The 15,901-nt window shown below is 35.0% G+C and overlaps 1 protein-coding gene across 2 annotated transcripts; it reads right to left on the bottom strand.

The window, feature by feature from the left end:
- Positions 1–345: 345 nt before the first annotated feature.
- LOC104902881 (dolichol kinase EVAN) lies at positions 346–15,513 on the bottom strand. Of its 2 annotated transcripts, none has more exons than XM_048635857.2 (14): positions 15,055–15,513; positions 12,997–13,109; positions 11,964–12,155; positions 11,696–11,800; positions 8,369–8,439; positions 8,204–8,281; positions 7,878–8,092; positions 6,321–6,510; positions 6,167–6,232; positions 4,841–4,929; positions 4,634–4,748; positions 1,183–1,234; positions 998–1,092; positions 346–861 (listed from the first exon to the last, which is right to left on the bottom strand). In XM_048635857.2, exons 1-14 carry the CDS (start codon positions 15,249–15,251, stop codon positions 748–750), a joined length of 1,692 nt encoding a protein of 563 aa, XP_048491814.1. In that variant the 5' UTR covers positions 15,252–15,513; the 3' UTR covers positions 346–747. The 2 variants fall into 2 exon arrangements, with proteins under 2 accessions (XP_048491814.1, XP_010689112.2); XM_010690810.4 differs by having other exon boundaries at positions 11,973–12,155; positions 15,055–15,511.
- Positions 15,514–15,901: the final 388 nt, after the last annotated feature.

Genomic DNA, 15,901 nt, shown 5'->3' on the forward strand with positions numbered 1-15,901 from the left:
GAGATTTTAAGGGTGCTTCCCTAATAAAATTATACTTAAAATTCATTCCCATTACCGCAATTTATTAACGACTATCCAACGGACCGTTAAAGAATGGCTCATCAATTGGGTGCTTTATTTTCAAAAGGAAGATGGTCATGATGGAAGGCGTTTAAACCTTGAAGCATGTTACGGAGTATATGGGGAACCCAAAATGACCACATTTTATGGAGTATGGAGTATATAAGAAACCCGAAATGACAACAATTTTCGCCAACAGAGTACTATAGAAAGGGTTCATCAAAAACTCCTTGAAGCACAACAACATTATAAGTACGAAATTATAATTCTCAGCAACATACTTAATAAAAAAAATAAAACAAACAAAAGAATGGATAGTAGTAGTGGATATTCTTGTTATTTGTTATACACAAGTATGAAAAAAAAATGGATTCTAAAGCTAATGGAATTGCGTGTTATTTCTTACACATACATACATGAAAGGGCTCATCTTATACCAAACGAAGTCTTGAGCATTTCGAAGCTTTCCACATATTTGAAAAAGGTATCTCTAGCTCTATGGTGAACACTGAACAACTTGTACTGATCTGTTTCCAGAATGAATTAGCGAGGCAGCTATATTTAACTTTGTTGTTAATGAAAGAGCAGATTACTCTATATACAAAAAAGGTGCTCCCATGGCAAGTCGTAGAAGGGTCCGACAAAATGCCTAAATGTCGTCCATGTGGACTTAGCGTTACCATCAAATTACAGGCACAATAGAGAGTAGAAGACCAAAGGAATGAACGCATTGTCAAGTTGAGCTGTATAAGCCTCAAGCAAGCCACTTGCTATCACTGCCAAGAGAAGTGAGGTCCAATTCTGCACAATTAGATACATATGTGATCAATACTAGCTTTTCACAATTAGAAGTGGCAAGCATCAACAGAATAACTTGTAATTGTTTGCCAATAGATAGTTGGTTAACTTATTTTGTAAAATTGTGAACAATATTAACCTGTATGTATCCAGTAGATGCAAGAAGTGGAAGGAGGAAAGAACATGCTGCCATCACTGAAGTTATACCAGCAGCAGTCCCTTCAATGGTTTTCTCTAGAAAGACAAAGCAGCAGAATGGTTAGAAATTAAAAGATAAAAAGGAGGCCCAACCAATAGGTACATCCATATGTCGTAGTTACTTACTGCCAGTCTTGCTCCACCTCAGGACACCATACTTATAGCCAACCATTGATGCCTACAGAAAAAAAATAATGATCAAATATCTGAGTAGATGACATGATATTAGAACTCGAAAGACTCGTAATCTCTCTGCTTATCGTTTGTGAAGTATCATGCATTATATGGCTGCAGTTGCAGTATTATTGTTTCTAGCATCAAGCTTTATACTTGTGATAACTCTTCGATCCAAGGCAAAGGAAAAAATTGCAATGGCAGTGGCAATCACAATAGTGACCACAGGGTTGGCGAGAGCAGAACCTTATTACATCGGGCTCTGCAGCCATCATAGCTTGGATGTACATTGGAATTCTTCCACTTCGAGCATATTTTTTACAATTCTCAATTTTGTGATGCATATTCAAGATTGTATTTAAAAGCACACTTCTAAACAACTTATGTTGTTTTATTAAAAGAATCAAGGTTCCAAGCATTTGAGCAATTGAAATACAAGTTAAAAATTTACTTAAATGTAATGTATTTCAGTTGCTCGAATGCTTGGAATCTTTAAGTAATGGATAATAATGACTGATGTATAATGGTTTTTAACTTTAAAGAATGGATAATAAATGACTGAGGTAGTAACACAATGGTCTATAACAGACGGCATCTAAGCTTTACATAGCATAACATCCTTAATTCAACTCCATGGACTGAGGTATCACGGGGACAGGTTCTCTGAGGTTACACCGGTAAGCCAGCATAAGACTACACCCATCATACTCAGCAGTAAGTTACAAGCTTCGCCCGAGGCTTTCTGGGTAAAAAAGATGGTATTCCAAATACCAGATTGGTAGAAGAAAATGGAGGTCAGAGACACATTCGTAAAATATAAAAAGTTCCGACGACTATAAAGTAAATGAAAGAAGCTCCAGTGACATACAAGCTTAACAATTGTCGGAGGCAGGATAATGGCACTCTTGCACTACACCAGTTTATTCTAATTGTTTCATCATCTCTCGATTTACACCAGAGTCAAAGTCAATGCTGGAATTGCATTTTGGGATCCATTAAATCTTTGTTTAATATTGAACTAGCTCTTCTTACCAATTTTGGACTGGTCAACAAAACTAACCCTACGAAAAATGTTGCTAACTAATAGTGTGCAAAAAGGTTTTTATCTAATTGCATTGCAATTGACTTTTTTGCTTTATTTTACTATTTTAGAAATAATAGGCGTAAAAAGCAATATAGTGGACAGATAAAAATAGAGAGCATGAGGGCCACATTCCCACGCGGGCCAAAAGGTATGTATGTTAAGCGAAAGGTAAAAAAGTAGATTTCCCTGCAAACCTTCTTTAGTCACAAAAATCCTCAATTTGAATTAGCAAAGCTTAGACAGTGGATTAAGGGTATGTGCCCCTCAACTCATTAAGATAAGTTTTATAAATAATAATGAAGTTCAATAATAGAAAGATAAGTTCAGCGTAAACAAGTTACGGTGGCTCGTTGAGCAAACATTAGTTAAGTTCGGAAAATACACATTCATTTAAGATAAAAAAAGTTCAGAAATAATTTCAGTTAAGTTTAAGTTCAGCAAAAATAAATTCAACAAACAGTTCAGTTGCATTAAGTCCAGCAAACACAAGTTTTCAGCAATGATAAATTAAGTTCAGCAAAAGTAAGTTGTGGAGAGCGCAGCCTAAACTGACCTGGGAACCTATGACCTACTTTTAGTATTTCTTTTTCCCACAATCAACAACACCCTTCTTTTTCCCACAATTTAAATCGATTCTTGAACATGTCTCCCCCCACCTCTTCCCAACAGATGGACTAAAGAAAAAACAAAGTAGAAGAGGACCAGACTACTGCAATTGCTCATAACCAAGCTGTCCAAAAAGCTCAAAAATCAAGTCTATGAGTCCTTACTTATGACATTAGTTACTTAATTGCAAGTTCTAATCTTCACACAACCAGCCTTCTTGATACTATGTAGCTTGAGATAAACTTTCTGTCAGCCATGTATCTTAAAATCAGCTTTGCAACTTCTCATTCTTTTCTCACCTTTACACTATGTAATGTTTTTTTTTTATGAATATGGGTTATTAGTAATTCTATACTAAAAATTTATAAAAAGAACTTCTCATGCTACATGCCCTGTCTTACATTTTCCTACTTCAAAGTTCCAATGTTTCTAAAAGACTCTTGGCTTCAATCAATTCATCATATACATTGGAGTTTATATTAATGAGTAATAATGATAATGGTCAACTTACATTGGAATTTAGTAAGTGAGAAAGAAATATAAAAGGAATTCGACACGACAAGGCGATTTTAAATTATTAGTGAGAATGACCTTTAATCTTCCAACAATAATTGCATTTACAAATTTCCTTCAATTTAGTAAGTTAGAAATTTGGAGATTATCATAGTACATGTCACTTTAGAAAATTTGGAAATTATGATAGTTAATAGTTAAAGAGTTATATTATTAGAAGTAGAGGTGAAGAAGCATAAAATATCCCCTTTCCCATTCTCTACAGCTTGAAGCAGATAATAGCAATGGGAAATACTCAGATGGACGTTAAATCGGACTCAAGATTGCGAGCGGAGGGACTCAAAGAATTGAGCAAAGCAATCGCAGAAATTAAAAACCTCCTCTGCTTTTTGAAGGTTGCAACATTAGACTCTGCACTATTTATGTATCAACTTTGACCTGAAAATTTAAACTAATACATAGAACAAAATTAAATATGTAAGATGGCAAAAAAAAAAAAATTATATATGTAAGATGCAAGATGTTGGATTTGTTTTAATGTACATCTATAAAATCTCAACTTTCCATAATTTTACCTAATAAATAAATAAAAATATTGATGATCAAAGTTACATGTTAGCAAGCGTGTAAGTCAAAATGTTGTATCCTTTAAAAAACGGAGGAAGTACTTCAAATCCTAAGAGACATAAGGAACATGGTAGGGAATATGCTTTCTTTTAAACATGTTAAATCTAGTAGTGCATATTCCCTATAGGAAATTCAGCTAGGAAATCCCGGGAAAGACCTTTGTAATTTTATTATTTACCGCAGCCAAAAAAAGTAGATAAAGTTTAGCGTAATTCTCAATTGTAATAAAACAAGCTATTTTTAATATTCACCTTAATTTTAATGGCTTATATAAACATATTTATAATTCCCTAGACACCATTTCTTTTAGTGAAAACTAATACGATGAAGTTTCAATTTTCAGAAGAAACCTTTCTTTTTTTTAATGACATATACAGCATAAAATATGAAGACCTACAAACGACATTTTAATAAGTAAATACAACCCGCATAATGCACGGGGTAAAACTAGTCAACTTTACCGAACAAGCAAAATAAGACGCCAATTTACTCACTTTTCTTCAAACAGTAGATGATCCAGGAATCCAGGATCAACTAATTAACTAAGAAAACAAATAAAAAGCAGAAACTCACCATAGTATCTCCAATTCCAAGGCTCAAAATGCCAGCAAAGGGTGCAAGTGGACGATCGTTAAATCCAGAGGAAATCCATATAGGCAATGCACATCCCAATAAGAGAGAAAAGTGGCTAAAGAGAACGAAGAACAGAAAAGGCATAAGTTATTACTGATCAATTTACATGCATATGCTACAATGATCATGCACAACAAAGGTACATACCTCACAATAAGAAGATCAGAGTCACGATGGTCTGTAAAAGCATTCATAAAATGATGGATCATTTCCCCTAATGGCCAAATTCTCCATACCTGCCTATTTAAAATTATGATTAGACAAATAAAATGATGATTATCACAAAGCTGAGATAAGTCACCGAGAATGCTTGTAAGTTTAATATCCATGTCATATGTACTATCTCTAGTGATAAGAAAAACTATTACTAGTCGGGAACAAAACACGCAACAAATGTCATATGCCACTTTCTCTAGTGAATAAACAAATTATTGCCAGAGAGTAGACAGCAACTACAATTACACCAAAACTGGATACCAAGGTCTGCTAATCCACTGGAAAAGATAATTCTGGAAGACCCAAAATTAAACTTGGCAAGGTTCTGTAAACTCTCGAAATTCCCAAAAGAAAGATACAAGGTTGCACGCTTATGTAGCAAGTAGCTACCACTGGAAGAAACCACAATCCACCGCTCCGAGAAGGAGTAGACAGAACAAGAGGTGAACAAGGTGAAGAAAATAAAAGGTTCATTTATAATTATAACAAAACATGGCAAATACAAATTATTGACTGCACACTTAATCACCCAAAATTCAAGTACTCCCTGGCTCCATGCCTCTACTCCTTCCATCATCCCAAAATGCCAAATGCAAGAAGATATAATGAACCATCTTACTTTCGAAATTTTCAAATCAGAGTTGGAGAGGCAAAACCACCCCCCCCCCCAAATCCCCCGGGAAATAAGAGTTTTATCAAATTTAACTGTGTTCCTCACCCTCTCTAGCAACTAATAACCCCCAATATCCTTTCCCACCAATATCCTTTGGTTTCTGTTTTTAATTCCGTCAGTTGGTCTCATGTTAAGTTTCTCCTTACTTATCAATCCTTGGCTCTCTTCCCACAGAGCTAAGTGGAGTTTTGAACTCCCGGTAGGGGTAGTCCCAATGTTACCTAATTTGCTATCTAATTCGCCTTTTGAATTCGCCAATTCGCCCAAAATGAACCAAAACCGACCATAATTCATTTTTCTTGATTCACAATTCGTGGGACATTCAGAGAATTAGGTAACACTGGGAAGTCCAAATGTATTCTGGAAATGTGGCAACTGATGTATGATCTTTCTTTGTGAATCACGAATCAACCTCCCCTATTTCCTTATTAAAATTTAAAAATACTGCTAGTACCAATATCGCTTTTGTGGCTTTAAAATATCTGCAGAGCAGATCAAATTTTGATAAATTTGAAGAATGCAACCTCCTTTAATGACGCATGTTAAGAGTAAATGTATACCGGAAATTTGCAAGTTCAACTTACTCGAATAATTTCCAGAACTAAGAAAGCTGCCAAAGCCGCACCAAATGCAAGATTAAGAAAATTTGGCTGAAAAAATACCACACTCATAGCATCAGATATTGTAAGGGGAGATAGAAATGAAAAGAAGTTGGGGGAATCAGAGAAGAGAATCAACCTGAAGAATAAGAGCAGGAACAAACATAGAAACAGCCATAAGATGATAATACTTCCGAAGGAGGATTCTCTCCACCTTACTGCTCTTTGAAATGTTATAGAACCGATGCACAGAGACACAAATTACGCCGACCCAGTAGATGCACAAGGATAATCTCTTATATGGCTCAGAGAACACAAATTTGAGTACCCTGTACAATGCACATTTGAGGTTAAAATTCATCTGAATGAAGTTGCATTCTTAACAAGTAGAAGTATGCCACCTAAAACTGCTTCAATAAAGCACCTTATTCCACGATTTTATGCCAATCCACACAACAATATCTTACGCTGAATATTTTAATGCAAAAAGAATCAGATTGTGGCTTTCAGATAACTAAAGCATGCACAAGAATGGAGTATATGAGAACAAATCATCTTGGACATTTGCAAGATAAACTAAGCATTCTAAACACAACTGCTCATGGTAAACACTAGTAGCAATTAGAAACACCTAAGAGGAAGAGCATCTTATGATCCAAGCAGGAAATTAAAACTCTCCCGTTCCGTTACAGAACGGCATTCTGTAACGGATTTTGGATTTGCCGCTCTGCGAAATCCCGTTACGGAACGCCACATACTTCTCCCACGTTATCCGTTCCGTAACGCGAATTCGCCATGTTAGAACGCTTTTATCCCCGTTACATACTTACATCCATTCTTTTCAAGCATTGGCAAAATTCTTTTTATAATTTAATTACATAGTTGATGAAACATGATAACCTATTAGATTTGATTATATTATGTTGTAATAATGCTTCATAAACTAAAATAATGCAAATAAGGTTGAAACATATTTATGAGAATTTTTTTTAGAAGTTCAAGCTGTGTCGGCCGCAAAACGTTCTATTTCCCCATTACAAGCCATTCCTGCGAACGCGACTGCGTTTTTTTTCCGTGGATCCAAGCATTTCTTAATCAAATACTAATTGGGACTCACAGGCGATCATCATTTGAATCAGAATAATCTGAAAGGGAGAAGCTCAATGTAGCTAAGGGGTTCAAGAAATTCTAACAGCTTGCTTTTCCAGTAACCTTCTCTATTATGGGTAGTTCAGAAAAAATTGATCCAATGTTGTACAATGGCCCCTTTCCAGTTCAGACTCCTGCTTCCCCAATACCCAACAAGTATGGACCACTGACTCCCCTCCTCCCCATAAAATATATATGGAAAGGGAGTAGAAGAAACAGCAAAGTGAAGAAATAAAATGGAATAGTAAGTAAAAGCATTTTCTCTCTTCTTACTTTCTTGATTCAGCTAGCTATACACTAAACAAAGCAGATACCAAACTTCCTCTGCACCCTCTCCTTCTCTATGTTTCTCTCCTTTTCCTTCCAATTTCTTATCCTTTCCCTTCCAAACAAGCATTTAGGCATGGATGAAAATACTGTAACAATCATGTGCTAATGTTCTCAACCAATTTTTATCTCTAGGGTTATATGCAGTTACAGCGATAAAATTTGCAGGCAACTTTAGTACACCAAGCATACACATATTAGATGAAAAACGCATCAATACCACCACAAAGGATGCTCTTGAAAATCTTGAACAAACTGCAGCCACAGAGGAATAATTGCAGCTGAACTCACAGCAAGCAAAGTGAAGAAAACGACAGATCGCCCACTCTCATTCCAGATCTTTGCATTATAAGAGCTTGAACTAGAGAAGCGACCAACAATTTGAACAATAAATTTGAAAAGTAAAGGAAACAGGAGGAGACCAAGCAGGTAACCCTGCAACAAATGAAAAATAATATTACATCAACGCTATAAGAGTGTTTCTCATCAGCCTAAACCACATCCAACTGAGCTTTAAGAATAAGAAAACCAAAGACCAGAATCTACCTGAATGATGGTGCTAATCTCACTTCTTTTAATGCTATACCGCATGTGAACTTCTAATGATGTCAAACATTGCACAATCTGCTCAGAGTAGGGAACTGCTTTTACGACATATGAAAATCAAAATGCTTCACGAAACCACATTACTTAAGAAGTTAGTGTAGGAACCTTGACAAGAGTAGACCTAAGCATGTCTCCAAAATATGTAGTAAGACCACAAGTCATCAAAAGTGCTTCTCCTACAACAGAATGAACCACAATCACTACATAAAAGGGAAGTACATCATATCCATGCATATAATTATACGTTATATCGTGCTGTACTAATTGCAGAAACAGAAAGTAGTACAATATCTTGGAGTTCAAATAATAACAAAAAAATATGAGGAAATGTAGTGGCCTTAATATACAAAGCAGAAAATATTGGTCATTTTGAAGAGCTTAGATCTGACAAAACTGTTTTGAACCAGATATACGATAGTAATCTGAACTATCGAACTAGACCTAATAGGCACACAAAACAAGATTCTCAATTTTATGTAATGACTCAACCTAGGGAGAGGGGTATTCTTGGTATTGAAATAATTAGTTAGTTTTAGTAGTAGCTTGAAGAATAAGCTAGGGAGTTAGGGAGGAAGTATCTCTATAAATAGAGGAGATTAGGGAGAGAAAAGATCATGAAGAAAAATATTGGAGAGTTCATTTTAGTTGTTAGCTTTGGGAGTGTGTCAAGTCACTCGAAAACTTGATAATCTATCTTTATTTTCTGTTTTTTTCCATTATTATCAATCAAAGATCATCATCTTCTTCCTTAATATTTCTGCTCAAATTATCAGTTCATTACATTTTGACCCTAAAAATAATTGACTTGATGCAAATTACTATATAGATAAAAAATTTACAATAAGCAAGTAACTGAAAACAAAGTGACAATGACTTGAACAATGACACCAAATTAAACCAGACCAACTTTCTCAACGCCCAAGTATGAGTCAAACAATTAACCCAAACTGAATCTGATCTAAACGCTCTGTAATACAGGTCGAAAATACTTCAGAAATGATATTAATGAAGTTTTAAAACTAAGATCAACAAAAAAGGTTAGTTTCTGCACACACACAAACACATTGTTGGGGGGGGGGGGGGGGGGGGGGAGGGGCATCAGGCATGTATATTGTGCTTTAAAAAATATAAGGATTTCCCCCATATCTCTTTAAGGGTCCAGAAGAAAAAGAAAAAGAATCAATTCTTATTTTCAATATAAAAAGATCCTAATTTAATTTTTCAAACTAAATACTAAGATAACAAAAAGAACCAATGAGTATATAGAACTTAAGTAAAAGGGGTCTTCTTACGAGAGACGAAAATTTCAAGAAAGTGAAGATGTTTGCACTAGGACAGTGTTTGATTGAGCGAAAAACATTCTTAAGAAAAAGTGATTTCTCAATTTTCCTTTATTTGGTTTCAAAAGGTGTAATATACTTTTCTAAATGGTGGAAATTAGTTCTACCATTGTGGAAAATATTTTCCTTAGGAAGGGGAAAAATGCCAAATTTTCCTCATATCTTAACATTCCTTTTTCCCTCCTCCCATATTTTCCTCCCTATATCTTAACATTCATTTTCCCCTCCTACCAACCGTCCTCTTCTTTCGATTTTCATTATTTCTTTTCTCTCTAGCTTTCCATAAAAGGAACCAAAGAAAGGAACTGCATAAAATAGTACTTTCCCTTAGAAAATACTTTTCCGTGAACACTCATTTTCCATAGAAAATGCTATCTGTACAACCAAACAAAGCATAAGCTAATGTTAGGCCAAGCTTTCACCTTTTAATAAAGCTTCTAGCACCCCAACATGTGAAACTAGGCCAAACACAGAATTCTTGGAAGTAGATTCTACTTCTTGTGAAACTCAGAATAGCTTACAAGGACCCTAGACATTGAAGCTTCAATTAGGAGATTTTAAAATCAATTTCAAGGGGAGCACTTTGCTCCACTATTGTCACTACTTCATGGCCAAATTCAGCCTCTTACATTTCATGCAATCTCTCACTTGCCCAATTTTAAGAGTAATGTCCTTCATCATTGCCCTCCTCACCTCTATTGTAGATACTCATATTCCAAAGGGTCATCTACCCCTAAATTCCCAAGAACCTCTGAAAATCTGACCCATACTAGTAAAGGCACAAACACAAAGGAAAACTTGCAGACTCAAGACCAAACCCAAAAACTAACCACCTCTCTATCTCATCTCCACCAAGAATAAAAGTGGTATATCTTCAGGACTCTGATCAACATCATTGGAAAGCATTCATAAACGAAAGCAGATCCTAATATCAACTACCCAACCAAAAAGGCCATTCTTTCATTTATTTGTCTATTTTCACTTTGATTTGAGTGAACATCAAAAAAAAATGTTCATTGTCCATTAAACTTCACTTGGTTTTCTACATGTACCCTTTGTCTTAATGTGGCGAGCTTCCTGGAGTAGCAATGTTAGGAATTCGGTGTTGTTCACCTGGTTAAGAGGGCAGTAAAGAGGACAGAGATTGAGAAGGGTTTCCCTGGCGGGCATTTTTTTAGAAAAATAGTGAGAGGTTGATCTTGGTGTAGATGAAGCCTAGCTAACGATGGAGGTGGTGGTTAGTGGTTACTAAGTGGTTTTTGATGGATCAATGATCCTTGTTTTAGTGTGCACAGAGATGTAGGCAGGAAGATGATAAAAAGTGTGAGTCTGTGTAGATATATTAGAGAGACTAGAAATAAAATAAAATAAAACGAGCCAAACAATGTAAATCAGTTCTGTTTCTTAAAAGCAGTATTTCGATAATGTGGCCAAAAAACAGAGCTTGGTTTGGCTCACTTGGTGCGGATTCCATGGCATGTCCTCAAGGTCAGGGGTTCGAATCCCACCAAGTGAGGGGCACTTGGAAGAGGATTCCCTTACCGTTCCCTCCTCCTTCCAAGTGCTTAGGCCTCTGAGTCCAGCCTGTGCGAGGAATATTATTCATCTTACCAATCTGAAAAAAAAGATAATGTAGCCAGACGCTCTTGAAAGTTCATCTTATGTTGCTACCCACCAAAAGAAAATGGCTCTGTACCAAAATGTTAACAAAGGTCTTTGACTATTTACGAAAGCACACAGCCTCTAGTAGCTAAAAATAAACTAATCAAAGTATCAATAAATCCAACGAACAGAACACTTTCATTATGTGATTTCTTGAGGGCTTTTTCCTTTTTTTATTATTAATTTATGAGCAACTATAGGCTTAAGACATGCAAATCAGTTATTCCGTCTTATTTCAGAGAGCAAAACATGGGTTCTCTGCCAACATGTCTAAAATAAAGTAAAATTTTGCAGAAAACACCCAGCTAGTTGCTAGCTTTCATGAGACTTATAAGCAATACTGCAACGAATTGAGCCAAGACAGAACTCATTCCTTTCGATCCAAACCAAAGTGACAAAAGAGCAAGAACAAGATCAGACAGACACATACCTATGGAGGCACAAGACGGAAAAGTGCAAAGAATGTGCTGAATCAACTTCACTGCGGCTATTCCATGACCAAACATCCACAGAAATACCAGTGCCACGAGCAAACCTTCAATACGTAAAGCAGATCAAGTCAAACTGTCCTAGTGTCCTATACCAGCCAACAAGCATACGCAACACATCTATGACAATATATAAGAAAGATCATGAGCCTATTAAACGTCAGTGATTTAATGGCCTCATTTTGCAAGAAAGACTAATTGTTGACATATCCGACATACCATCATTAGAGCTATCAAGTGGGAGAATCAAGTACACTAGTGCACCCAACATTACAAATGTGAAGCCACACTTCACTACAAATCTGCTGCTACTTGGATGCTGAATGACCAGACGGAGGAACAGTAGTACACTGAAGCAGCTAATATAAGTAGTCCAATATAGAAACTTCTGATACTGAAATTCTGCACAGCATGAGAATGTTAAGCATTTAAAAAAAGGGATGTTCAAACAAATAATTCACTTTAAAAGAAGATAACAAGTGAAGAACTACTATAGAAGATAAATAAAATAGTAGGATTCCGATTCATAATTACATTAATAAGAAAAGAGAACAAGTAAAAACTTTAAGACACTTCATCGTGGAAACTTAATTATATGCATAATTCTTCACTTTTAACAACCCTACAAGAAACTGAACTTATCTATCATAATTCATAAACAATGCTTCTCGAGACCATTTTTTTCAATTGCAACAATTTGACTTCACACGCTTGTCTATATGCAACTAAACCATCGATATTTAAATATCTATTAGCAAAAACTATAACAAAGTTTATATTTTGATAACACACATTAAGATGAAACCAACATCAATTATTTTTTTTTACATATTAGTGAAAAGAAAAAGTAGGTCAAAGCTAGCATAGAAAAATTGTCATGTTCAATAGAAGAAAATGGAAGAAGTATAATTTTTTTCTCTTTTTCCTGTATTTTCAATTGAAACTCAAAACATTGATTGCAATCCTCGTTTGCAAACATAAATACTTATCATTTATCTATCAACGATTGTTACCTGTCCAATAACATAATCACTATTTTGACTAATCATGCTAACTTAGATTGCACAGTTACCGAAATCACTTACACAAACTCCTGATAAATAATATCACATGTATAATTGTATATCATGCTACTCAGACTAAAATCAAAATTTTCTGCAGCATTGGAAGTAGAAAAATGCAGACTTTAGTTACTCTACTGGCTACTGCATGCAAATATTGGAATAAGTCCACAACATCATACCTTCAAGTGCAACTTCTGCTAATAGAAATCCTCTTGATAGCTGTATCAATTTAGAGAATACCAAAGCAGGCAACGTAACTGCTCCAAGCAGTATTCCCGATGAAGCACCTGGCCTGCAAAATTTCCATAAAAAACTTAGTCCCAAGCATGATATTTAAGGCCAAACGTTAATACTCCCCATTCATGTTGATAACTTTGTAAGAAAACGATATTATTATACTTCCTCCGTTTCATAATACTCGCTGCACTTTCCATTGAGGGAAATTTCACATTAATTGCTACACTTTCTTTTTGGGCAATAAACTCTCTCTATCTCTCTCCTCTCACATGGGTCCATTTTTTTTTACTCTCTATCCCTCTCTTCTCCAAAAATTGCCTAGGAGTCCGTAAATTGAAAAGTGTAGCGAGTAATATGAAACGGAGGAAGTAAGATTTTTCAAGACAACTAATGCTTCCTCAGTTTTCTTTTACATGTTACACTTTCACTTTTCACGCATGCCAATGCAAAACTTTAAGGACATATATCTCTAATTTTGTATTTGTAAAAATTGTAAAAAGTACATATTAAAATAATACATATTAAGACGAATCTAACAAGATCCCACATGATATAATTTAATTCACGTATAAATCACCAACGAATCAAATTGAAATTTGTGAATAGTGTAAAATGTCAAAGTATAACATGTAAAAATGGAGGAAGTAGTATAATATTTATAATATAGTATTTATATATCATATTATAAGATATACTTGTAATCAAAGCAAGTTCGTAAAGTGTGTGAGACTTATACTCCCTTTGTATTTATTTTATCTTTCCTGTTTTTATTGTACGCATTTGCAAAAACACTTTTTTATTTCTGTTTTACTTTAAGGGCATGTTTGGCAAAACTAATGGTTCTAGTAGCTGTTAGCAGTTGCAGTTATTGTAGCTGTTAGCGGTAGCTGCTAGCTCTCTACTAGTAGTAGTCAGCGATCAACGATTAGGCAAAACTAATGGTTCTAGTAGCTGTTAGCAGTTGTAACTGTTAGCGGTAGCTGCTAGCTCTCTACTAGTAGTAGTCAGCGATCAACGATTAAAGTAGTTGTTTAATTAGAAATGTTTGGCAAAAGTAGTTGTTAAAATGGTAAAAGACAATAAATGACATTTATTCTAATATGAAATGAACTACAACAATTTTATATGTTCGTTCAATAGTTAAATTCAAAATTTATTATTTCAAAGAAGTTACACAAAAGGAGTATACGACTTTTTAGCTGCTCAAAAAAATCTATAAATCTAAGAAAATATTCAACCCTCGAAAAATTTATATTACCAATTTTACTAAAATACTTGTAAAAAATCTTATCTTTAAAATAAATATTTAAATTACATCTATGCTATTGTAAAATAAATATTAAACTTCCATAAAATAAAACAATTAATAAACAATAAAAGGAAAAAGAAATAAAAAACATTGGTTAATAATTCTACCTTACGCTATTATATAGTGATTATTTGCTAGACCGCTACTTCTAAATCTCAAACGTTACTTGTAGTAACGTTCCAGAACAACGACTCATAATCTACTCCAACTGCTACCCGCTACTACAACCACTACCTTTCCAAACCCTCATGATTTTCTTAAGTAGTGTTTTAATCTTGTCAAACCACTAACCACTACCTCAAACGCTAGTGCCAAACAGGGCCTAAATATCTTTCATTACATATTAGTACAAATTATAATTATTGAACATTAATAAAGTACTCATTCGATTCACATCAAACCAATTAAAATTTGAAAAAATTCTCTCTATGTCAAGACTCCAAATAACAAAGATATAAAAGATACAAAGGGAGTATTTTTAGATAGAGGGAGTATCTTACTCACTCTCCAATGTCAATTACAATCAGAAACCCTAAAATTCATCCTCAATCACACAAAAGTGAAATTGCACCAATACACAATCCAACATAATCAAAACTCTAACAAATTCACTCAGAATTCCGAAGCTATCAATTCGAATAATCAAGACTACAATGAAATCAATTAGAAAATTCACAAGACAGCAAATTACCTAGCAGTGAATTTGGTGGTGGAATTGATGGAATTTTCGACGGAGATCTCGACGAAGAAAGCGGCGAAAGCGAGGAGACAGAGAGCGAGAGACTCAATGAAGAGGAGAGAGAAAGAGGTGGAGGAAAGGATGCGTATGAGGACGAGTAAAACGACAGCTCTCTCGCCGTTTAACATCGACAAAGACATTAACGCCATTTCTGCAGAATTTTTCAGAAATTTCTGCCCACCATTTTTAGCAAAATTCTCTTATCATAAGCTTTTTCGCGCGCACACGTTATTTGCCGATGAATCTCTGGGGAAAAAGTGTAAATTGGGAACAGCGTTACTGGAATTTCTTGTACCTACTTGCGGTCTAAGCGATGGTTGGTACAACACCCAACCTTAAAGAGCCACGTCGGATATGTTTCGTCACCGTAATACCCAAAGTTTTCAGAAGTTCAAATGTATTGCAATTTGGTCGTTGCTGAACTCTTCAAAGAAATATTGGAGCATCCTAGACTTGACTACAAATAATTCTGCGTTTTCTTTATTTAAAAAGGAAAATGATATAATATAATACTTTTGATTAATATAATACTTTATAATAATAACATTAAATACAACTTAGTCTAGTGGTTAAGATTTTGGTATATGTATTTGTGAAAGTATTGTGTCAAACCGTCTGACACAATACATTTGGTCGGACCATCATCATCGCTGTCGTCGATTTCTCTCTCCTCCTGCTCTTCCACCATAGCTGATGAAATTAAGGATATTTAGGTAAATTATGTAAGACCAGCCACATCATTTGAAGATATACTAATGGGCAATGGCACAAACTGACTTACCGATGACAACATCGCGAT

The sequence above is a fragment of the Beta vulgaris genome, chromosome 9 (assembly GCF_026745355.1).
Source record: "Beta vulgaris subsp. vulgaris cultivar EL10 chromosome 9, EL10.2, whole genome shotgun sequence".
Lineage (NCBI taxonomy): Eukaryota > Viridiplantae > Streptophyta > Magnoliopsida > Caryophyllales > Amaranthaceae > Beta > Beta vulgaris.

What these genes read in the sequence shown, in the direction of transcription:
- LOC104902881 (XM_048635857.2), bottom strand. Translation starts at nt 15,251, where the DNA reads ATGGCGTTAATGTCTTTGTCGATGTTAAACGGCGAGAGAGCTGTCGTT. An exon ending in TTAGGTCTACTCTTGTCAAG is followed by an intron (nt 8,282 to 8,368) that starts GTTCCTACACTA and finishes TACTCTGAGCAG; the next exon opens with ATTGTGCAATGTTTGACATC. An exon ending in TAGTTCTGGAAATTATTCGA is followed by an intron (nt 4,930 to 6,166) that starts GTAAGTTGAACT and finishes TTAAATAGGCAG; the next exon opens with GTATGGAGAATTTGGCCATT.